Source organism: Salmo salar, chromosome ssa12, assembly GCF_905237065.1.
Source record: "Salmo salar chromosome ssa12, Ssal_v3.1, whole genome shotgun sequence".
NCBI classification, from domain to species: domain Eukaryota; kingdom Metazoa; phylum Chordata; class Actinopteri; order Salmoniformes; family Salmonidae; genus Salmo; species Salmo salar.
In genome coordinates, this window is record NC_059453.1 from 93,481,864 (window position 1) to 93,506,764 (window position 24,901).

General features: G+C 47.2%; 1 protein-coding gene across 1 annotated transcript in view; it reads left to right on the forward strand.

Moving 5' to 3' along the window:
- LOC106566192 (ceramide synthase 5) overlaps nt 1–24,901 on the forward strand; it is an 84,690-nt gene that overhangs the window by 55,295 nt on the left and 4,494 nt on the right. Inside the window, exons 6-8 of the mRNA XM_014134065.2 lie at nt 6,816–6,908; nt 13,729–13,857; nt 14,172–14,278. Coding sequence (XP_013989540.1) covers nt 6,816–6,908; nt 13,729–13,857; nt 14,172–14,278 — 329 coding nt within the window. The remainder of the gene's footprint in view (nt 1–6,815; nt 6,909–13,728; nt 13,858–14,171; nt 14,279–24,901) is intronic.

Below are 24,901 nucleotides of genomic sequence, written 5' to 3' on the forward strand. Positions count from 1 at the left end.
AGCCTAGTGGTTAGAGTGGAGGGGCGGCAGGTAGCCTAGTGGTTAGAGTGGAGGGGCGGCAGGTAGTCTAGTGGTTAGAGTGTAGAGGAGGCAGGTAGCCTAGTGGTTAGAGTGGAGGGGCGGCAGGTAGCCTAGTGGTTAGAGTGGAGGGGCGGCAGGTAGCCTAGTGGTTAGAGTGGAGGGGCGGCAGGTAGCCTAGTGGTTAGAGTGTAGAGGAGGCAGGTAGTCTAGTGGTTAGAGTGGAGGGGTGGCAGGTAGCCTAGTGGTTAGAGTGTAGAGGAGGCAGGTAGTCTAGTGGTTAGAGTGTAGGGGCGGCAGGTAGCCTAGTGGTTAGAGTGTAGAGGAGGCATGTAGTCTAGTGGTTAGAGTGTAGGGGTGGCAGGTAGCCTAGTGGTTAGAGTGTAGAGGAGGCAGGTAGTCTATTGGTTAGAGTGTAGTGGAGGCAGGTAGTCTAGTGGTTAGAGTGTAGGGGTGGCAGGTAGCCTAGTGGTTAGAGTGTAGAGGAGGCAGGTAGTCTAGTGGTTAGAGTGTAGGGGCGGCAGGTAGCCTAGTGGTTAGAGTGTAGAGGAGGCAGGTAGTCTAGTGGTTAGAGTGTAGGGGTGGCAGGTAGCCTAGTGGTTAGAGTGTAGAGGAGGCAGGTAGTCTAGTGGTTAGAGTGTAGAGGAGGCAGGTAGCCTAGTGGTTAGAGTGTAGGGGTGGCAGGTAGCCTAGTGGTTAGAGTGTAGAGGAGGCAGGTAGCCTAGTGGTTAGAGTGTAGAGGCGGCAGGTAGCCTAGTGGTTAGAGTGTAGAGGAGGCAGGTAGCCTAGTGGTTAGAGTGTAGAGGCGGCAGGTAGCCTAGTGGTTAGAGTGTAGAGGAGGTAGGTAGCCTAGTGGTTAGAGTGTAGGGGCGGCAGGTAGCCTAGTGGTTAGAGTGGAGGGGCGGCAGGTAGCCTAGTGGTTAGTGTGGAGGGGCGGCAGGTAGCCTAGTGGTTAGAGTGTAGAGGCGGCAGGTAGCCTAGTGGTTAGAGTGGAGGGGCGGCAGGTAGCCTAGTGGTTAGAGTGGAGGGGCGGCAGGTAGCCTAGTGGTTAGAGTGGACGGGCGGCAGGTAGCCTAGTGGTTAGAGTGTAGGGGAGGCAGGTAGCCTAGTGGTTAGAGTGGAGGGGCGGCAGGTAGCCTAGTGGTTAGAGTGGAGGGGCGGCAGGTAGCCTAGTGGTTAGAGTGTAGAGGCGGCAGGTAGCCTAGTGGTTAGAGTGTAGAGGAGGCAGGTAGCCTAGTGGTTAGAGTGTAGAGGAGGCAGGCAGCCTAGTGGTTAGAGTGTAGAGGCGGCAGGTAGCCTAGTGGTTAGAGTGTAGAGGAGGCAAGTAGCCTAGTGGTTAGAGTGTTGGGGCGGCAGGTAGCCTAGTGGTTAGAGTGTAGAGGCGGCAGGTAGCCTAGTGGTTAGAGTGTAGAGGAGGCAGGTAGCCTAGTGGTTAGAGTGTAGAGGAGGCAGGTAGCCTAGTGGTTAGAGTGTAGAGGCCGCAGGTAGCCTAGTGGTTAGAGTGTAGAGGAGGCAGGTAGCCTAGTGGTTAGAGTGTAGGGGCGGCAGGCAGCCTAGTGGTTAGAGTGGAGGGGAGGCAGGTAGCCTAGTGGTTAGAGTGTAGAGGCGGCAGGTAGCCTAGTGGTTAGAGTGGAGGGGCGGCAGGTAGCCTAGTGGTTAGAGTGTAGAGGCGGCAGGTAGCCTAGTGGTTAGAGTGTAGAGGCGGCAGGTAGTCTAGTGGTTAGAGTGTAGAGGCGGCAGGTAGCCTAGTGGTTAGAGTGTAGAGGAGGCAGGTAGCCTAGTGGTTAGAGTGGAGGGGCAGGTAGCCCAGTGGTTAGAGTGTAGAGGCGGCACGTAGCCTAGTTGTTAGAGTGGAGGGGCGGCAGGTAGCCTAGTGGTTAGAGTGTAGAGGTGGCAGGTAGCCTAGTGGTTAGAGTGTAGAGGGGGCAGGTAGCCTAGTGGTTAGAGTGGAGGGGCGGCAGGTAGCCTAGTGTTTAGAGTGTAGAGGCGGCAGGTAGCCTAGTGGTTAGAGTGTAGAGGAGGCAGGTATTCTAGTGGTTAGAGTGGAGGGGCGGCACGTAGCCTAGTGGTTAGAGTGGAGGGGCGGCAGGTAGCCTAGTGGTTAGAGTGGAGGGGTGGCAGGTAGCCTAGTGGTTAGAGTGTAGAGGAGGCAGGTAGCCTAGTGGTTAGAGTGGAGGGGCGGCAGGTAGCCTAGTGGTTAGAGTGTAGAGGAGGCAGGTAGCCTAGTGGTTAGAGTGTAGGGGCGGCAGGTAGCCTAGTGGTTAGAGTGGAGGGGCGGCAGGTAGCCTAGTGGTTAGAGTGTAGAGGCGGCAGGTAGCCTAGTGGTTATTGTGGAGGGGTGGCAGGTAGCCTAGTGCTTAGAATGTAGAGGCGGCAGGTAACCTAGTGGTTAGAGTGGAGGGGCGGCAGGTAGCCTAGTGGTTAGAGTGTAGGGGAGGCAGGTAGCCTAGTGGTTAGAGTGGAGGGGCGGCAGGTAGCCTAGTGGTTAGAGTGGAGGGGCGGCAGGTAGCCTAGTGGTTAGAGTGTAGAGGCGGCAGGTAGCCTAGTGGTTAGAGTGTAGAGGAGGCAGGTAGCCTAGTGGTTAGAGTGTAGGGGCGGCAGGCAGCCTAGTGGTTAGAGTGGAGGGGCGGCAGGTAGCCTAGTGGTTAGAGTGTAGAGGCGGCAGGTAGCCTAGTGGTTAGAGTGGAGGGGCGGCAGGTAGCCTAGTGGTTAGAGTGTAGAGGCGGCAGGTAGCCTAGTGGTTAGAGTGTAGAGGCGGCAGGTAGTCTAGTGGTTAGAGTGTAGAGGCGGCAGGTAGCCTAGTGGTTAGAGTGTAGAGGAGGCAGGTAGCCTAGTGGTTAGAGTGGAGGGGCGGCACGTAGCCTAGTGGTTAGAGTGGAGGGGCGGCAGGTAGCCTAGTGGTTAGAGTGTAGAGGTGGCAGGTAGCCTAGTGGTTAGAGTGTAGAGGTGGCAGGTAGCCTAGTGGTTAGAGTGTAGAGGAGACAGGTAGCCTAGTGGTTAGAGTGGAGGGGCGGCAGGTAGCCTAGTGGTTAGAGTGTAGAGGCGGCAGGTAGCCTAGTGGTTACAGTGTAGAGGAGGCAGGTATTCTAGTGGTTAGAGTGGAGGGGCGGCACGTAGCCTAGTGGTTAGAGTGGAGGGGCGGCAGGTAGCCTAGTGGTTAGAGTGGAGGGGTGGCAGGTAGCCTAGTGGTTAGAGTGTAGAGGAGGCAGGTAGCCTAGTGGTTAGAGTGGAGGGGCGGCAGGTAGCCTAGTGGTTAGAGTGTAGGGGTGGCAGGTAGCCTAGTGGTTAGAGTGTAGGGGTGGCAGGTAGTCTAGTGGTTAGAGTATAGGGGCGGCAGGTAGCCTAGTGGTTAGAGTGGAGGGGTGGCAGGTAGCCTAGTGGTTAGAGTGTAGAGGAGGCAGGTAGCCTAGTTGTTAGAGTGGAGGGGCGGCAGGTAGCCTAGTGGTTAGAGTGTAGAGGAGGCAGGTAGCCTAGTTGTTAGAGTGGAGGGGCGGCAGGTAGCCTAGTGGTTAGAGTGTAGGGGTGGCAGGTAGCCTAGTAGTTAGAGTGGAGGGGCGGCAGGTAGCCTAGTGGTTAGAGTGTAGGGGCGGCAGGTAGCCTAGTGGTTAGAGTGTAGGGGCGGCAGGTAGCCTAGTGGTTAGAGTGGAGGGGCGGCAGGTAGCCTAGTGGTTAGAGTGTAGGGGCGGCAGGTAGCCTAGTGGTTAGAGTGTAGAGGCGGCAGGTAGCCTAGTGGTTAGAGTGTAGGGGCGGCAGGTAGCCTAGTGGTTAGAGTGTAGAGGCGGCAGGTAGTCTAGTGGTTAGAGTGGAGGGGCGGCAGGTAGCCTAGTGGTTAGAGTGGAGGGGCGGCAGGTAGCCTAGTGGTTAGAGTGTAGAGGCGGCAGGTAGCCTAGTGGTTAGAGTGGAGGGGCGGCAGGTAGCCTAGTGGTTAGAGTGGAGGGGCGGCAGGTAGCCTAGTGGTTAGAGTGGAGGGGCGGCAGGTAGCCTAGTGGTTAGAGTGTAGAGGAGGCAGGTAGCCTAGTGGTTAGAGTGGAGGGGCGGCAGGTAGCCTAGTGGTTAGAGTGTAGGGGTGGCAGGTAGCCTAGTGGTTAGAGTGTAGGGGTGGCAGGTAGTCTAGTGGTTAGAGTGTAGGGGCGGCAGGTAGCCTAGTGGTTAGAGTGGAGGGGCGGCAGGTAGCCTAGTGGTTAGAGTGTAGAGGAGGCAGGTAGCCTAGTTGTTAGAGTGTAGAGGCGGCAGGTAGCCTAGTGGTTAGAGTGTAGAGGCGGCAGGTAGCCTAGTTGTTAGAGTGTAGAGGCGGCAGGTAGCCTAGTGGTTAGAGTGTAGGGGTGGCAGGTAGCCTAGTGGTTAGAGTGGAGGGGCGGCAGGTAGCCTAGTGGTTAGAGTGTAGGGGTGGCAGGTAGCCTAGTGGTTAGAGTGTAGAGGCGGCAGGTAGCCTAGTGGTTAGAGTGGAGGGGCGGCAGGTAGCCTAGTGGTTAGAGTGTAGGGCGGCAGGTAGCCTAGTGGTTAGAGTGTAGAGGCGGCAGGTAGCCTAGTGGTTAGAGTGTAGGGGTGGCAGGTAGCCTAGTGGTTAGAGTGTAGAGGAGGCAGGTAGCCTAGTTGTTAGAGTGGAGGGGCGGCAGGTAGCCTAGTGGTTAGAGTGTAGGGGTGGCAGGTAGCCTAGTGGTTAGAGTGTAGAGGCGGCAGGTAGCCTAGTGGTTAGAGTGTAGAGGTGGCAGGTAGCCTAGTGGTTAGAGTGTAGGGGTGGCAGGTAGCCTAGTGGTTAGAGTGTAGAGGCGGCAGGTAGCCTAGTGGTTAGAGTGTAGAGGCGGCAGGTAGCCTAGTGGTTAGAGTGTAGAGGCGGCAGGTAGCCTAGTGGTTAGAGTGTAGGGGTGGCAGGTAGCCTAGTGGTTAGAGTGGAGGGGCGGCAGGTAGCCTAGTGGTTAGAGTGGAGGGGTGGCAGGTAGCCTAGTGGTTAGAGTGGAGGGGCGGCAGGTAGCCTAGTGGTTAGAGTGGAGGGGTGACAGGTAGCCTAGTGGTTAGAGTGGAGGGGCGGCAGGTAGCCTAGTGGTTAGAGTGGAGGGGTGGCAGGTAGCCTAGTGGTTAGAGTGTAGGGGCGGCAGGTAGCCTAGTGGTTAGAGTGTAGAGGCGGCAGGTAGCCTAGTGGTTAGAGTGTAGGGGTGGCAGGTAGCCTAGTGGTTAGAGTGTAGAGGAGGCAGGTAGCCTAGTGGTTAGAGTGGAGGGGCGGCAGGTAGCCTAGTGGTTAGAGTGTAGGGGCGGCAGGTAGCCTAGTGGTTAGAGTGGAGGGGCGGCAGGTAGCCTAGTGGTTAGAGTGTAGGGGTGGCAGGTAGCCTAGTGGTTAGAGTGTGAGGGCGGCAGGTAGCCTAGTGGTTAGAGTGGAGGGGCGGCAGGTAGCCTAGTGGTTAGAGTGTAGAGGCGGCAGGTAGCCTAGTGGTTAGAGTGGAGGGGCGGCAGGTAGCCTAGTGGTTAGAGTGTAGGGGCGGCAGGTAGCCTAGTGGTTAGAGTGTAGAGGCGGCAGGTAGCCTAGTGGTTAGAGTGTAGAGGCGGCAGGTAGCCTAGTGGTTAGAGTGGAGGGCGGCAGGTAGCCTAGTGGTTAGAGTGTAGGGGTGGCAGGTAGCCTAGTGGTTAGAGTGGAGGGGCGGCAGGTAGCCTAGTGGTTAGAGTGTAGGGGTGGCAGGTAGCCTAGTGGTTAGAGTGGAGGGGCGGCAGGCAGCCTAGTGGTTAGAGTGGAGGGGTGACAGGTAGCCTAGTGGTTAGAGTGGAGAGGCGGCAGGTAGCCTAGTGGTTAGAGTGGAGGGGTGACAGGTAGCCTAGTGGTTAGAGTGTAGGGGTGACAGGTAGCCTATTGGTTAGAGTGTAGAGGCGGCAGGTAGCCTAGTGGTTAGAGTGTAGAGGCGGCAGGTAGCCTAGTGGTTAGAGTGGAGGGGCAGGTAGCCTAGTGGTTAGAGTGTAGAGGCGGCAGGTAGCCTAGTGGTTAGAGTGTAGAGGCGGCAGGTAGCCTAGTGGTTAGAGTGTAGAGGCGGCAGGTAGCCTAGTGGTTAGACTGGAGGGGTGGCAGGTAGCCTAGTGGTTAGAGCGTTGGACTAGTAACCGAAAGGTTGCAAGATTGAATCCCCGAGCTGACAAGGTAAAAATCTGTCGTTCTGCCCCTGAACAAGGCAGTTAGTCCGTCATTGAAAATAAGAATTTGTTCTTAACTGACTTGCCTGGTTAAATAAAGGTCAAATAAATAAAAGTAAAAAGTAAACTCATGAAGGTGCAAGAAAAATAATAGTATGTTACACACATTCTGTAATGTCTGTATCCTTATTCAGATAAACCTGTCCCCCCTCCTGACCCCTGCAAGTCCTGACCCCAGACCTGTCTTAACATAAACCCTGTCTGTCTTGGTCCCTGTTGCTATCTAACAGGTCCTGACCCCAGGCCTGTATTAACATAAACCCTGTCTGTCTTGGTCCCTGTTGCTATCTAACAGGTCCTGACCCCAGGCCAGGTATTAACATAAACCCTGTCTGTCTTGGTCCCTGTTGCTATCTAACAGGTCCTGACTCCAGGCCAGGTATTAACATACACCCTGTCTGTCTTGGTACCTGTTGCTATCTAACAGGTCCTGACCCCAGGCCTGTATTAACATAAACCCTGTCTGTCTTGGTCCCTGTTGCTATCTAACAGGTCCTGACTCCAGGCCAGGTATTAACATACACCCTGTCTGTCTTGGTACCTGTTGCTATCTAACAGGTCCTGACCCCAGGCCTGTATTAACATAAACCCTGTCTGTCTTGGTCCCTGTTGCTATCTAACAGGTCCTGACTCCAGGCCTGTACCACTACTACGTGACTGAGCTGGGCTTCTACTGGTCTCTCATGTTCTCTCAGTTTACTGACATCAAACGCAAGGTGAGACACAATACAGGCAACAGATGCTGTCTGTCTGATAGGAACACACGCACACACACAGTGCTGTTCCTTGTAGGGGGGGAGGACGATATAGATATGTTACTAACTAACTAAGAAATGTCTTTCTGTTGTGATATGCAGAGTCAAGTATAGGAATGTCCTTGACTCCACTGGATTAGAGCAGTTTAGCATGGCTGATTATGAAAGGTCACATGGGTTCTGCTCAGAAATGCTGTTTGTTTCCATGGTTCCAGCACAGGGGACAGGATTTCTAGTCATGTGATAGCAGGATAGAATATCCCAGACCTTAATAGAATTATTCAGATTCCTTTCATGGGTTCCATGGAGTCAAGGAAATCCGTCTGGTGTTGGATAAATCTTAAGAAAACTATGTTAGAGTTTGTAAAACTGTGATTAAGATTTTTTTTTTGTTGCAAAGCAGGCCCTGTTTTTGGTATGCTCGAGTATCGACGAATCAGGGAGGAGTTCTAGAACCAAACAGTCTCTCTCTGTTTCTCAGCCTTATTGAATGATCTCAGTAATTCTTTGCCTTTGATGTGCTCAGGAAGGAAGCAGTCATTTTCAATTTAACCAGGAAGTGCCAGATACAGTTCACTCATATCATCCTGCCTTGGGCAAGAAATTGCATCGATTTTATAGAACAAACATAAAATTGCCCCTATGTAGACTGGCAGGGCATGTAAATGCGGCATCATCATTAGGGCTACATAAACTCAGCAAAAAACGTCCCTTTTTCAGGACCTTGTCTTTCAAAGATAATTCGTAAAAATCCAAATAACTTCACAGATCTTCATTGTAAACGGTTTAAACACTGTTTCCCATGCTTGTTCAATGAACCATAAACAATTAATGAACATGCACCTGTGGAACGGTCGTTAAGACACTAACAGCTTACAGACGGTAGGCAATTAAGGTCACAGTTATGAAGGACACTAAAGAAGCCTTTCTACTGACTCTGAAAAATACCAAAAGAAAGATGCCCAGGGTCCCTGCTCATCTGCGTGAACGTGCTTTAGGCATGCTGCGAGGAGGCATGAGGACTGCAGATGTGGCCAGAGCAATAAATTGCAATGTCCGTACTGTGAGACGCCTAAGACAGCGCTACAGGGAGACAGGATGGACAGCTGATTGTCCTCGCAGTGGCAGACCACGTGTAACAACACCTGCACAGGATCGGTACATCCGAACATCACACCTGCGGGGCAGGTACAGGATGGCAACAACAACTGCCCGAGTTACACCAGGAACACACAATCCCTCCATCAGTGCTCAGACTGTCAGCAATAGGCTGAAAGATGCTGGACTGAGGGCTTGTAGGCCTGTTGTAAGGTAGGTCCTCACCAGACATCACCGGCAACAACGTCGCCTATGGGCACAAACTTACGTCGCTGGACCAGACAGGACTGGCAAAAGGTGCTCTTCTCTGACGAGTCTCGGTTTTGTGTATATTGTCGAAGGAATGAGCGTTACACCGAGGCCTGTACTCTGGAGCGGGATCGATTTTGGAGGTGGAGGGTCCGTCATGGTCTGGGGCGGTGTGTCACAGCATCATCGGACTGAGCTTGTTGTCATTGCAGGCAATCTCAACGCTGTGCGTTACAGGGAAGACATCCTCCTCCCTCATGTAGTACCCTTCCTGCAGGCTCATCCTGACATGACCCTCCAGCATGACAATGCCACCAGACATACTGCTCGTTCTGTGTGTGATTTCCTGCAAGACAGGAATGTCAGTGTTCTGCCATGGCCAGTGAAGAGCCCGGATCTCAATCCTATTGTGCACGTCTGGGACCTGTTGGATCAGAGGGTGAGGGCTAGGGGCATTCCCCCCAGAAATGTCCGGGAACTTGCAGGTACCTTGGTGGAAGAGTGGGGTAACATCTCACAGCAAGATCTGGCAAATCTGGTGCAGTCCATGAGGAGGAGATGCATTGCAGTACTTAATGCAGCTGGTGGCCACACCAGATACTGACTGTTACTTTTGATTTTGACCCCCCCCCCTTTGTTCAGGGACACATTATTCCATTTCTGTTAGTCACATGTCTGTGGAACTTGTTCAGTTTATGTCTCAGTTGTTGAATCTTGTTATGTTCATACAAATATTTACACATGTTAAGTTAGCTGAAAATAAACGCATTTGACAGTGAGAGGACGTTTCTTTTTTTGCTGAGTATATTTGCTCAGAGGGGGTGTTTTAATCACAGACGACTTCAACCGTTTGTCTGGTCATTGTAGCTGTCAGTTTGTCTGGTCATTGTAGCTGTCAGTTTGTCTGGTCATTGTAGCTGTCAGTTTGTCTGGTCATTGTAGCTGTGAGTTTGTCTGGTCATTGTAGCTGTCAGTTTGTCTGGTCATTGTAGCTGTCAGTTTGTCTGGTCATTGTAGCTGTCAGTTTGTCTGGTCATTGTAGCTGTCAGTTTGTCTGGTCATTGTAGCTGTCAGTTTGTCTGGTCATTGTAGCTGTCAGTTTGTCTGGTCATTGTAGCTGTCAGTTTGTTTGGTCATTGTAGCTGTCAGTTTGTTTGGTCATTGTAGCTGTCAGTTTGTTTGGTCATTGTAGCTGTCAGTTTGTCTGGTCATTGTAGCTGTCAGTTTGTCTGGTCATTGTAGCTGTGAGTTTGTAGCTGTCAGTTTGTCTGGTCATTGTAGCTGTCAGTTTGTCTGGTCATTGTAGCTGTGAGTTTGTAGCTGTCAGTTTGTCTGGTCATTGTAGCTGTGAGTTTGTCTGGTCATTGTAGCTGTCAGTTTGTCTGGTCATTGTAGCTGTGAGTTTGTAGCTGTGAGTTTGTCTGGTCATTGTAGCTGTGAGTTTGTCTGGTCATTGTAGCTGTGAGTTTGTCTGGTCATTGTAGCTGTCAGTTTGTCTGGTCATTGTAGCTGTGAGTTTGTCTGGTCATTGTAGCTGTCAGTTTGTTTGGTCATTGTAGCTGTGAGTTTGTCTGGTCATTGTAGCTGTCAGTTTGTCTGGTCATTGTAGCTGTCAGTTTGTCTGGTCATTGTAGCTGTGAGTTTGTAGCTGTGAGTTTGTCTGGTCATTGTAGCTGTGAGTTTGTAGCTGTCAGTTTGTCTGGTCATTGTAGCTGTCAGTTTGTCTGGTCATTGTAGCTGTGAGTTTGTAGCTGTCAGTTTGTCTGGTCATTGTAGCTGTCAGTTTGTCTGGTCATTGTAGCTGTGAGTTTGTAGCTGTCAGTTTGTCTGGTCATTGTAGCTGTGAGTTTGTCTGGTCATTGTAGCTGTCAGTTTGTCTGGTCATTGTAGCTGTGAGTTTGTGGCTGTCAGTTTGTCTGGTCATTGTAGCTGTGAGTTTGTCTGGTCATTGTAGCTGTGAGTTTGTCTGGTCATTGTAGCTGTGAGTTTGTGGCTGTCAGTTTGTCTGGTCATTGTAGCTGTGAGTTTGTCTGGTCATTGTAGCTGTGAGTTTGTCTGGTCATTGTAGCTGTGAGTTTGTTTGGTCATTGTAGCTGTGAGTTTGTCTGGTCATTGTAGCTGTCAGTTTGTCTGGTCATTGTAGCTGTGAGTTTGTAGCTGTCAGTTTGTCTGGTCATTGTAGCTGTGAGTTTGTCTGGTCATTGTAGCTGTCAGTTGGTCTGGTCATTGTAGCTGTGAGTTTGTAGCTGTGAGTTTGTCTGGTCATTGTAGCTGTGAGTTTGTCTGGTCATTGTAGCTGTCAGTTTGTCTGGTCATTGTAGCTGTCAGTTTGTCTGGTCATTGTAGCTGTGAGTTTGTAGCTGTCAGTTTGTCTGGTCATTGTAGCTGTGAGTTTGTCTGGTCATTGTAGCTGTCAGTTTGTCTGGTCATTGTAGCTGTCAGTTTGTCTGGTCATTGTAGCTGTCAGTTTGTCTGGTCATTGTAGCTGTCAGTTTATCTGGTCATTGTAGCTGTGAGTTTGTAGCTGTGAGTTTGTCTGGTCATTGTAGCTGTGAGTTTGTCTGGTCATTGTAGCTGTGAGTTTGTCTGGTCATTGTAGCTGTCAGTTTGTCTGGTCATTGTAGCTGTCAGTTTGTCTGGTCATTGTAGCTGTGAGTTTGTCTGGTCATTGTAGCTGTCAGTTTGTCTGGTCATTGTAGCTGTGAGTTTGTCTGGTCATTGTAGCTGTCAGTTTGTCTGGTCATTGTAGCTGTCAGTTTGTCTGGTCATTGTAGCTGTGAGTTTGTCTGGTCATTGTAGCTGTCAGTTTGTCTGGTCATTGTAGCTGTGAGTTTGTCTGGTCATTGTAGCTGTGAGTTTGTCTGGTCAATGTAGCTGTCAGTTTGTCTGGTCATTGTAGCTGTGAGTTTGTCTGGTCATTGTAGCTGGACATGTCCTCAGTGTGACAGAGTCAGACTGTCTGTTTTGTTTTTGTGGTTCTTCAAAGTGTTCCTTTCTGACCTTGGCTTCCAGTGCTTCCCCTGCTGGGGTCCATGTGTCTTACTGTAGTAGAGTAGATAATGTGTCTTACTGTAGTAGAGTAGATAATGTGTCTTACTGTAGTAGAGTAGATAATGTGTCTTATTGTTACTGTAGTAGAGTAGATAATGTGTCTTACTGTAGTAGAGTAGATAATGTGTCTTACTGTAGTAGAGTAGATAATGTGTCTTACTGTAGTAGAGTAGATAATGTGTCTTATTGTTACTGTAGTAGAGTAGATAATGTGTCTTATTGTTACTGTAGTAGAGTAGATAATGTGTCTTACTGTAGTAGAGTAGATAATGTGTCTTACTGTAGTAGAGTAGATAATGTGTCTTACTGTAGTAGAGTAGATAATGTGTCTTACTGTAGTAGAGTAGATAATGTGTCTTACTGTAGTAGAGTAGATAATGTATCTTTCTGTTACTGTAGTAGAGTAGATAATGTGTCTTTCTGTTACTGTAGTAGAGTAGATAATGTGTCTTATTGTAGTAGAGTAGATAATGTATATTTCTGTTACTGTAGTAGAGTAGATAATGTGTCTTACTGTAGTAGAGTAGATAATGTGTCTTACTGTTACTGTAGTAGAGTAGATAATGTGTCTTACTGTAGTAGAGTAGATAATGTGTCTTACTGTAGTAGAGTAGATAATGTATCTTTCTGTTACTGTAGTAGAGTAGATAATGTATCTTTCTGCTACTGTAGTAGAGTAGATAATGTGTCTTACTGTAGTAGAGTAGATAATGTGTCTTACTGTAGTAGAGTAGATAATGTGTCTTACTGTTACTGTAGTAGAGTAGATAATGTGTCTTACTGTAGTAGAGTAGATAATGTGTCTTTCTGTAGTAGAGTAGATAATGTGTCTTTCTGTTACTGTAGTAGAGTAGATAATGTGTCTTATTGTTACTGTAGTAGAGTAGATAATGTATCTTATTGTTTCTGTAGTAGAGTAGATAATGTGTCTTTCTGTTACAGTAGTAGAGTAGATAATGTGTCTTACTGTTACTGTAGTAGAGTAGATAATGTGTCTTACTGTAGTAGAGTAGATAATGTGTCTTACTGTAGTAGAGTAGATAATGTGTCTTACTGTTACTGTAGTAGAGTAGATAATGTGTCTTACTGTAGTAGAGTAGATAATGTGTCTTACTGTTACTGTAGTAGAGTAGAGAATGTGTCTTATTGTTACTGTAGTAGAGTAGATAATGTGTCTTACTGTAGTAGAGTAGATAATGTGTCTTACTGTAGTAGAGTAGATAATGTGTCTTATTGTTACTGTAGTAGAGTAGAGAATGTGTCTTATTGTTACTGTAGTAGAGTAGATAATGTGTCTTACTGTAGTAGAGTAGATAATGTGTCTTATTGTTTCTGTAGTAGAGTAGATAATGTGACTTACTGTTACTGTAGTAGAGTAGATAATGTGTCTTACTGTAGTAGAGTAGATAATGTGTCTTACTGTAGTAGAGTAGATAATGTGTCTTATTGTTACTGTAGTAGAGTAGATAATGTGTCTTATTGTTTCTGTAGTAGAGTAGATAATGTGTCTTACTGTAGTAGAGTAGATAATGTGTCTTATTGTTACTGTAGTAGAGTAGATAATGTGTATTACTGTTACTGTAGTAGAGTAGATAATGTGTCTTATTGTTACTGTAGTAGTGTAGATAATGTGTCTTATTGTTACTGTAGTAGAGTAGATAATGTGTCTTACTGTAGTAGAGTAGATAATGTGTCTTATTGTTACTGTAGTAGAGTAGATAATGTGTCTTACTGTAGTAGAGTAGATAATGTGTCTTATTGTTACTGTAGTAGAGTAGATAATGTGTCTTATTGTTACTGTAGTAGTGTAGATAATGTGTCTTATTGTTACTGTAGTAGAGTAGATAATGTGTCTTACTGTAGTAGAGTAGATAATGTGTCTTACTGTTACTGTAGTAGAGTAGATAATGTGTCTTACTGTAGTAGAGTAGATAATGTGTCTTATTGTTACTGTAGTAGAGTAGATAATGTGTCTTACTGTAGTAGAGTAGATAATGTGTCTTACTGTAGTAGAGTAGATAATGTGTCTTATTGTTACTGTAGTAGAGTAGATAATGTGAGATTACACAACTCCTAGTTTCCCCTACAAAGGAACAAACACTCACATACATCGAAAGGAGAGTGGTCTCGAGATGCCACACTTCAAAGTCTTAATTTTCACTCGGTTATTGATTTTCGCATCGAACGTGAGAAAACAACTGGAAATCGAGGTTCATAGGAGATTAAATGAGGAAGTCATAAATGTTATTGAGCAGAGTTACTGTATGGATCTGCTGTAAATGAAATCTGCCCTTACCAACGCAACAAATAAATGCATATCTGTATAGGATATCTGTGATATATATGAAAACAAACCTCCTCGTGGTTCCTTGTTGAATTGCAGGACTTCCCCATCATGTTCATTCATCACCTAGCAACAGTGAGCCTGATCAGTTTCTCCTATGCTAACAACATGCTACGTGTCGGGAGCTTGGTGATGTGCGTTCACGACGCATCAGACTTCCTACTGGAGGTGAGTGTGGACGCGCGCGCGCGCACACACACACACACACACACACACACACACACACACACACACACACACACACACACACACACACACACACACACACACACACACACACACACACACACACACACACACACACACACACACTGTCATACTACTCAGAATGAGTTGGGAAAACATTCTCAGTGATATTTTACTGTAGATATTGGAATATACGTCAAAGTAAAGTATATTTATTTTCTTCATCATGAAGAAGGAACTTGTAGAACGTACAATATGACAGTATATCAATGTTTATACCTTCTGTCGTTCTTCAGGCAGCCAAGCTGGCCAACTACGCCAAGTACCAGCGCCTGTGTGACTTCCTGTTTGTTCTGTTTGCAGTGGTCTTCTTCATCACAAGGCTTGTTATCTACCCTCTATGGTTAGTGACGGTATGGGTGTCCTCTACACTGAGGTGTATTCATTAGGAATCAAACGAAGTAAATGGGCCGAAACAGGAAGGCACTTAACTGAATTTGTCCAATAAGTATCTTTTGGTTTTGTTTGGAAACTTTAGTTGAAAACATTTTGCTACAGTTTTCACTAACGAAACATCCATGTTAACTGTCTACCTTCTACCTTTATGGTTAGTGTCTGTCTGTCTGTCTGTCTGTCTGTCTGTCTGTCTGTCTGTCTGTCTGTCTGCTTGCCTGCCTGCCCGCCTGCCAGGTCTCGCTTGGGAAACAGGTCTTGTTCTGACCTCAATGGGACTTCCTGGTTAAGTAAAGGTTAAATAACATTCAGCAGAGATATCTAACCTCTGTGGTTAGTTATTGACACTACTCTAAGGGTGCATCCCTATCCCCTATTCCAGAGCCCAAAGTGCCCTGGTCAACAATAGTCGACTACTTAGAGAAGAGGGCACCATTTGGGACACGGAACCATCTGTGATATTAGTATGGATGGAAGCAGCTCTAAGGGACGACCGACAGTCGAGGGCCATTTCTATGATGGGCAGTGGAGGTAACCTCCTGAGCTGCTATATTCAGCGTCTTGGATGTGTGTCCCAAATGACACCCTATTCCCTACGTAGTGCACTAATTTAGACCAGAGCCCTATAGAACCCTATTCCCTACGTAGTGCACTACTTTAGGCCAGAGCCCTATGGCACCCTATTCTCTAGATAGTACACTACTTTAGACCAGAGCCCTATGGAACCCCATTCCCTACCTGGTGCACTACTTTAGACCCTATTCCCTACATAGTACACTACTTTAAACCAGAGCCCTATAGAACCCCATTCCCTACGTCGTGCAGTACTTTAGACCCTATTCCCTACATAGTACACTACTTTAGACCAGAGCCCTATAGAACCCCATTCCCTACGTAGTGCACTACTTTAGACCAGAGCCCTATAGGCCCTTGTCAAAAGGTAGTACACTATAGTTTATATAGGGCAGGGGTCCCCAATTGCATTTAGCCTCGGGACATATTTTCCATCGAGCGGATAGTCGGGGAGCCAGAACATAGTTATAAAACATTTATACACTGCAAACTGACCGCAAGAATCCAAAACAAATACAGTATTAGACAAATCATTTCAAACCTTGATTACATATGCCTCTCTCTATCATTTCGGGGGAATACTTGGGAACAGATTTCCTAAATTGAAATCACTTTGAGCTGATTTCCTATCCAACTCAAGGTGTTGACCCCCCTACCCAACGTAAAACATATTTTCCCATGATCTTCCCCTTGTACTCCAAAATAAATTGCACACCCTCCCCCCTCATGGAATTAACTCAAAAGTTCACAAATAACTCTGTTTATAAATGTGGCTATGGACTTTGTCACTTCAGCATGCTTTTGTGGCACAGTCGATGCCACGCAGGGCTACAGGCCAGGGTTGAAGGTTCACCGATCACCACGGACTAGTTCACCCTCCCTGTTTCACTAGACCTACACTACAATCAGAGCTGTCTGTAGACAATAACCAGCTAGGGGGAAATGACATTTAACATTTTGATGCCATATTTATAATTATATAAAGTTATTGCAACACCTTTTCCACCAACAGGTTTCTGTGACACACACAAAATTAACAAAGCATACTGACTTCAGGTACTGCAATATCATGGTTTGTGTTTTCAGCACACCAATAAATAGACTGTCAAACAAACAGAAAATCCATCCCTCCCTCCCTTGTAGGTTCACTCTTTATGAAGGTCTCTTAACGTCATTCAACTTGTTGGTGTTTTGTAACAGACGTCTCTTCCCATTCATCAGTTTGGATTGATGGATTTCATTTGTCAGTTAAGACCAATACATATACACACCCGGTGGCCAGTTTATTAGGTACACCACCCCATCATGAAAATGGTTCGTTCCTACAGACAGTGTGAAAGATTTAGTGGAATCTGTGTGGGTAGGAACGAGGCGATCCTCTGAGATGAGGATATTGTTTCTGTAGAGCACTTACTGGGCAGGAGTGCTCTGCGAGATTCAGGCCATCTGCCGTGAAGGCATTGGTATAGGACATGTTCCTGTTTCCTGAAGGTGAAATGCTGAAGGTCACAGCAGAGCCTTTCATTTGGATAACATCATGTCGCACCGTTCTGAGATTAAGGGTCTCGGGGGGGGGGGGGGTCCCCTCCAGGTTAAGCTGTCGGGTGGCCGCCAGGAGAAGGATTGTTCGTTCAGACCCATCATCTAGAACGGCGAATGTATCAATGCTTCTCCCTTCACTTTGCAGAGTGACCTTGACCTCCTTCAACATGACCCTTGGAGACCGGTTCTGTTGGTCGAGGTAGAGCTCCTTTACAGCTCCTACCATGAGCATACTCTGCTCTTTCTGTGCTTGGGGAATTACATCATGCAACACTGTGAGATGGATTTCTGTACAGCGATTGCAGGGTTTCCTCAATGTGCAGGTCCCCGCATTATGGCTACGGGCACACTTGTAGCATCGCTCACCTGAAGTGATCCAGGCCTTCAATTGAGGTTGAGTGAGCTTTTTTACCCTGGGGCATGAGCCAAGGAAGTGCCATTTCCTATTGCAATAATTTGATGTTCTTGCTCTTGAGAGGGGTCTTCTTCCCGGGTTCCTCCCCGGCTTCACTATTTAAGTACATAGTAGTGGGATTTGGCCTTTTCTGTCCCTCCTGGCGTTCAAACTCCTTCCTTCCCTCGTAGGCTATGGCTGAGATTGTGGCCTGGTGAGCGATGCTCTTCGCCCTCGCTTTCACCTGCAACCATGCGGCCAGGTCTCTGAGAGCATAGGTGCTTCTCGAGCCCTCTTTCAGGATGCCTTTGTTCAAACAATGTTCGATGAAACTGTCTCTGAGGGACGCTGGAAGCTTGCTAAGACGCCATTCCACGTGGGAGGAGCCACATTTCAGCTCGTTCCCATCTTCTCCTTCAACGGATTGGAGCATCGAGGTCAGGGATTGGACAGCCAGGGAGAACTCTTGGAAGGCAGCATGGTCTCCCATTTTAATTGGAGATGTGTTCAGGATGTAGTTTAGTTCATTCTGGACTAGCTGGCGTGGCTCACCATATCTCGCTTTCAGGGCCTGGAGAGCGGCAGTGTATGGTATTGCGGAGTGCATAAAGGATTTGGCCAGCTTGTATGCACTGGGAAACCGCAAGTGATCGATCAGTACTTGGTACTTGTAGCGTTCTGACAGATGACTGTGAATACCCAGTAGGCTCTCCAATGCCATTTCCAAAAGGACAAATTCACTCTCCTTTCCGCTGTCAAAGTATGGCAGTTTGTGTCTGGGAATTCCATAGGCTGAGGCTACTAGCAGTTTCATAATGTTGACTCCCTCTTCAGGTTGTGTGAAGGATAAACCCGGGACTTCAGATGAGCCCACTGTGGCCTCATTGGGCCTGTCCCCTCTCGTCCCAGACCCTCCATTGGTGGCAGCCCGGAATTGGGCGAGAGCCCTCCCACCTGCTGTCTGAGGACTGGCCGGGCCCAGGCCCTGGACGAGAGGAACGATTTGCCGTGGTTGGTAATTGGCGGAAAGGCGAAGGAGTGATGCTTTGTCTAGATGGAGGAATGCTAACTTCTGTCCCTGGCATAGAGGGCGTTTGCGGAGTGGCCTGTCCCCCGTGCTCCGTGTTGGCTGTTGACCTCGGAGCCTCTGGGGATTGTATGCCATGCTGTACCAGAGGGGCAGATTGGGAAAGAAAGGCAGACAAGTCAGGTCCATCTGGAGGGGTGGTCAGGTCAACTCCCTGTTCGTTCCTCTCCAGGAAGGATGAGACCATCCGTGCCTCCTCCAATTCCCTTCTTGCTTGACGGTGCCGTCGCTGCTGTGCCAGGTCCTTGGCAATGAATTCCCTTTCCTGTAGAGCTCTACGAGCCTGCACATCCAATAGGTGACATCGTTCGTCAGCCTGTCATTCCTCCTCAATCTGACGCTCAATTTCCTCCAACGCTAATAGTTTCATCCTCTCTCGTAGGACAGCGGTCTGTGAATGGCGCTGAGGGCTAGTGAATGGCGGCTACCATGGCCACTTCCAAAGGGGTATCCACTGGTCGAACTCTCACTCCGTCTAGAGTGCCTCGACGATTTCCCTTCAGTTAAGGGGTGAGCGGATCCGGTCTCAGGAAGCTGGTCGACCTGTGCGGTGGGAGTTACCTCCTCCATGGGTTCTTCCTGTAGACCACTTTCTCGTCCCAAAGCAGTTTCTGGTCCTTGGCTCAGAGGGGGATGGTTGATGGCTGAAACGTACAGTTGATCCATCACCACTTTGAGCTCTGGTGGGCTTGCCCTTTGATGTGAGAAACTCGACCACATAATCCTTAAGATAACCAGGTGCTTGCCTGGTTCTCCTGGTGCTGCTGGTGGTTGAGGATGAAGCCTTTGTTACTTTAGGCTTAGCTCCTGGATCTTTTCTTTGTTCCAAGTCCTTTCCCTCTGCTGCTCTCTCTCTCTTCCTTTCTCCTTCCTTCCAGTGGAGACAATTCCTCCTTCTCCCCCTTCATTTCCTTTTCACCCGTCTTTAGTTCCGTCATCATCCGGCTCGAAGGACCATTGAAAGATTAGTGGAATCTGTGTGGGTAGCTGGACAGGTAGGATGACTGACAGTGAGGGTGAACAGGTGGTCACGGGTCAGGTGACAGAGGAATGGATGAGACTGAGGCAGGAATTCCTTTAACCATAAAGTGGTATATTTACTGAGTAGTCTGTGCTGCATAACAAAGGAAACAGAATAACGTGTATCCAATCAAATCCATCATCACAAAGATCAAATCATAACAATCATTCATTATTAGCATAATTTAGGGAATTCAACAATCCAGTTCATTAAGAAGTCAATAGGAATCATCCGTGAGTCATTTAGGCTTGTAACTATTTATCATAAATCATGAAAGAATAATACAAACAGTGATTGGTTATTCAATCTATAATCACCATTAGTTGGATATCAGAGTCGATCAGTTCAGCAAACAATGACTTTCTTATGTCACCCTTTCAAGTTTCTTCATGTGGACATGTGATTTCATTACATATTAACCATATTGATTGCCTAATTGGCCTATTATGATCCGTAGGGCCGTGATCATTGACCATTCACATTACACAATATGTTTGAAGCGCTCCGCGGTAATAACTCTAAACAACAACTGATGGCCCGCTCTCCCGATCGCAACAGATACAGTGAGGGGGGAAAGGTATTTGATCCCCTGCTGATTTTGTACGTTTGCCCACTGACAAAGAAATGATCAGTCTATAATTTTAATGGTAGGTTTATTTGAACAGTGAGAGACAGAATAACAACAAAAATATCCAGAAAAACGCATATCAAAAATGTTATAAATTGATTTGCATTTTAATGAGGGAAATAAGTATTTGACCCCCTCTCAATCAGAAAGATTTCTGGCTCCCAGGTGTCTTTTATACAGGTAACAAGCTCAGATTAGGAGCACACTCTTAAAGGGAGTGCTCCTAATCTCAGTTTGTTACCTGTATAAAAGACACCTGTCCACAGAAGCAATCAATCAATCAGATTCCAAACTCTCCACCATGGCCAAGACCAAAGAGCTCTCCAAGGATGTCAGGGACAAGATTGTAGACCTACACAAGGCTGGAATGGGCTACAAGACCATCGCCAAGCAGCTTGGTGAGAAGGTGACAACATTTGGTGCGGTTATTCGCAAATGTAAGAAACACAAAAGAACTGTCAATCTCCCTCGGCCCGGGGCTCCATGCAATATCTCACCTCGTGGAGTTGCAATGATCATGAGAACGGTGAGGAATCAGCCCAGAACTACACGGGAGGATCTTGTCAATGATTTCAAGGCAGCTGGGACCATAGTCACCAAGAAAACAATTGGTAACACACTACGCCGTGAAGGACTGAAATCCTGCAGCGCCCGCAAGGTCCCCCTGCTCAAGAAAGCACATATACATGCCCGTCTGAAGTTTGCCAATGAACATCTGAATGATTCAGAGGACAACTGTAGTTCAGATGAAAGGTAACAAATTCGGTGGATTTACGTGGATTCATGGACGCACAGAACTTCTGGATTAGACAGAGTGAAGGAAGAGAAAGCAGCGCGATCAGATGATGGCGATTTCCTCCTTTTATGGAGTTGAGATCTGTCAGACATTTCCACCTGACCTAATTAAAGCGCCCCTGGCCCAGCTGAGTAAGTGGCCATGAATTAAAGGATTCTTCCACCAACTCCATGGGCCTTTTCTACACAGTGAGTCACGTAACCGTGGCTTGCTATATAAAGCAGGCAGACAGGCATCGAGACATTGAGTTATTGTTCGATTGAAGGTTAGATGGGGCAAAACAAGTGACCTAAGCGACTTTGAACGTATGATCGTCGATGCCAGACGCGCCAGTTCCAGTATCTCAGAAACGTCCGGCCTCCTGGGCATTTCATGCACCACAGTGTCTAGGGTTTACAGAGAAGGATGTGACAAACAAACATCCAGTCAGTGGCAGTCCTGTGGGTGAAAACAGCTCGTTGATGAGAGGTCGAAGGAGAATAGCGAGAATCCTGCAAGCTAACAGGCGGGCCACAAACTGCCAAATTACGGCGCAGTACAACAGTAGTGTACAGAACGGCATCTCCTAACGCACAACTCGGCGGCCCTTGTCACGGATTGGCTGTTGCAGCAGACGACCACACCGGGTTCCATTCCTGTCAGCTGAAAACAAGAAGAAGAAGTGGCTCCAGTGGGTACGCCATCACCAACACCGAACAATTGAGGAGTGGAAAAACATCGGCTGGTCCGACGAATCCCAGTTCCTTTTACGTCATGATAGTCAGGATTTGGTGTAAACAGCATGAGTCCATGGCCCCATCCTGCCTGGTGTTAACGGTACAGGCTGGTGGTGGTGGTGTGATGGTCTGGGGGAATGTTTTCCTGGCACACGTTAAGTCCCTTGATACCAATTGAGTAATGTTTGACTGCCACACCTTGTAAAATCTAACACCCGGAGAATTCAGGATGTTCTGGAGGCAAAGGTTGGTCCGACCCTGTACTAAGTGGGTGAACCTAATAAACTGTTCACTGAGTGTATACACACAGTACAAATATTGTTTTCAAAGTGACCGGGATTGCACAATAGTCAAGGACATATTTTCATTGTGGTCCCTATTTTTTTTTTTTTTTTTTACATAAATACAAATACAATTACATAGATACAGACACATTACATAGATACAGACAAATTACAGAGATACAGAGACATTACATAGATACAGACACATTACAGAGATACAGACACATTACAGAGATACAGACACATTACAGAGATACAGACACATTACAGAGATACAGAGACATTACAGAGATACAGACACATTACAGAGATACAGACACATTACAGAGATACAGACACATTACATAGATACAGACACATTACATAGATACAGACAAATTACAGAGATACAGAGACATTACATAGATACAGACACATTACAGAGATACAGACACATTACAGAGATACAGACACATTACAGAGATACAGACACATTACAGAGATACAGACACATTACAGAGATACAGACACATTACATAGATACAGACACATTACAGAGATACAGAGATGCAGACAAATAAAGATTATACTATTCACACATTAGCAAACTATTGATATTCTTTTTAAAAGTGGTTTTGGTTGTTAAATGGCTTTGAGTTGCTGTGGTAGTTTGTTCCACTCAACAGCGCTGGTATATAAAAATGTGTTCTTACCAGATAGACTCTTTGTCTTTAAAACAGTGAATATTAAAACAGTGAGTATTAAGAGTCTCTGGCTGGTGGACATATCTAACAGATGAAAAGAGTCTGTGATAATTCTGTGGACCAAACCAAGTTGAATTAATACTAGTCTTTTTTTCCCCACAGATAGTCAGCCTAGTGTCATGGAAATATTCAGTCAATCAAATTTCTGTGAGTTCAAATAGATTTTTATTACAACGTAATAAAAGTCAAGCTGGTTCATGAATACAACTAACTTTCCAGTCTCAGTATTAGCTGCTTAAAATGCTTGACGACCAGTTGAGTATGAAGGGGGGAGTTTAAGGACAATCCTTACCAGCTTGTTTTGACTGGTCTTCTTCAGATGTTTGGGACTGCTGGTGAACCATGGTCTGCAGGCATAATCAAAGTGACACTGGACTAGCGCACCTTCCAGAGTCTAGGGTGTCAGTGGCTAGGCTTCCATCCAATCGGCGTCTAAAATCCGCAAATAGGCACATTTTCCCATCAGAATTGTGTTTACGTTATATTGGCTTATTGTGGATCAAAGTCTGTGCGGTGCACATAAAAATAACCTTTTGAGGTTAAATTGACACATACTAAATAAAAGTTAAATGAGTTTCCATCACATTTTCAACTCTAGTTCTACTGATGGTTACGTAGGTATATTGAATGTTCCCACTCTGGTGTTGATACGTGTGCTTCAGCTAACATCTTGCAGATACAGTGCAGGTATAGCCTATATGATGAGATTATTATGGACAAAAAGAGCGAGATTACTTTTATTTCTCAAAAAGCAGCCAAGCATCGGCCATCATGTCACCAGAATAAAAAACCCAATATTTATTGTAAATGAGCATCAATCTCATCACCTTGTACTTTCACCACCCTGTGAAGTTCATCATAACAATATTTCATCTGTAGCCGAAATAAACTTCATGCTTTCCTGACGAGTCAAAGTGGGAGGAACACACAACATATCATCGCGTGACTCCCAAGTTTAAATAAGATCACATTTTATTAGTCACATGCGCCAAATACAACAGGTGTAGACTTACGAGCCCCTAACCGACAGTGCAGTTTAAAAAAATACGGATAATAATAAGATATAAAAGTAACAAGTAATTAAAGAGCAGCAGTAAAATAATAATAGCGAGACTATATACAGGGGGGGTACCGGTACAGAGTCAATGTGCGGGGGCACCGGTTAGTTGAGGTAGTATGTACATGTAGGTAGAGTTATTAAAGTGACTATGCACAGATGACAACAGAGAGTAGCAGCGGCGTAAAAGAGAGGGGGGGGGGGAGGGGCAATGCGAATTGTCTGGGTAGCCATTTGACTAGATGTTCAGGAGTCTTATGGCTTGGGGGTAGAAGCTGTTTAGAAGCCTCTTGGACCTAGACTTGGCGCTCCGGTACCGCTTGCCATGTGGTAGCAGAGAGAAGAGTCTATGACTTGGGTGGCTGGAGTCTTTGACAATTTCTAGGGCTTTCCTCTGACACCGCCTGGTATAGAGGTCCTGGATGGCAGGAAGCTTGGCCCCAGTGATGTACTGGGCCGTACGCACTACCCTCTGTAGTGCCTTGCGGTCGGAGGCCGAGCAGTTACCATATCATGCAGTGATGCAACCAGTCAGGATGCTCTCAATGGTGCAGCTGTAGAACCTTTTGAGGATCTGAGGACCCATGCCAAATCTTTTCAGCCTCCTGGGGGGGAATAGGTTTTGTCGTGCCCTCTTCACGACTGTCATAGTGTGCTTGGACCATGTTAGTTTGTTGGTGATGTGGACACCAAGGAACTTGAAGCTCTCAACCTGCTCCACTGCAGCCCCGTCGATGAGAATGGGGGCGTGCTCGGCACTCTTTTTCCTGTAGTCCACAATCATCTCCTTTGTCTTGATCACGTTGAGGGAGAGGTTGTTGTCCTGGCACCACACAGCCAGGTCTCTGACCTCCTCCCTATAGGCTGTCTCGTCGTTGTCGGTGATCAGGCCTACCACTGTTGTGTCATCGGCAAACTTAATGATGGTGTTGGAGTCGTGCATGGCCATTTAGTCATGGTTGAACAGGGAGTACAGGAGGGGACTGAGCATGTACCCCTGAGGGATCCGTGTTGAGGATCAGCGTGGCAGATGTGTTGTTACCTACCCTTACCACCTGGGGGCGGCCCGTCAGGAAGTCCAGGATCCAGTTGCAGAGGGCGGTGTTCAGTCCCAGGGTCCTTAGCTTAGTGATGAGCTTTGAGGGCACTATGGTGTTGAACGCTGAGCTGTAATCAATGAATAGCATTCTCACATAGGGGTTCCTTTTGTCCAGGTGGGAAAGGTCAGTGTGGAGTGCGATTGAGGTGGTGGTGTTGTAGGCTAGTCCAGGTAGGATCATTTTATTATCCCTAAACAAGATCAATAAGGGAGCTTTTTGCGCTGCGTGTCTCATGTCTTCACTGTTCTTTCATGTACAATGATGCACCTGGCCTCTTCCGCTTCCTATCAGCTATTCCTATGTCCTATTTGTTATTGTGGATTCATATTATAGATTTATGCAGCTTTGAATGCTTTCATGTGTTGGTGTTGGATTCTAAACTTTGAACATAAGAGTAATTAATAAAGACATGATAGATCAGACGCATAGTATATAAAGGAGTGAGATCTGTAGAAAGATAGAGTGGCTGTGGAATGTGCTGGGTGGACGGGAGGAGATCACAGGATTGCTATGGGGAAGCGGATGGACATCTGTGGATTAGGCGAAAGAGGAGTTGAGGTCAGGAGGTCAGGTCAGATCCCCTGAAGGGAGTTATAGTGGTTTATTATCCTGTTACCCTCTTCCTGTGGAAC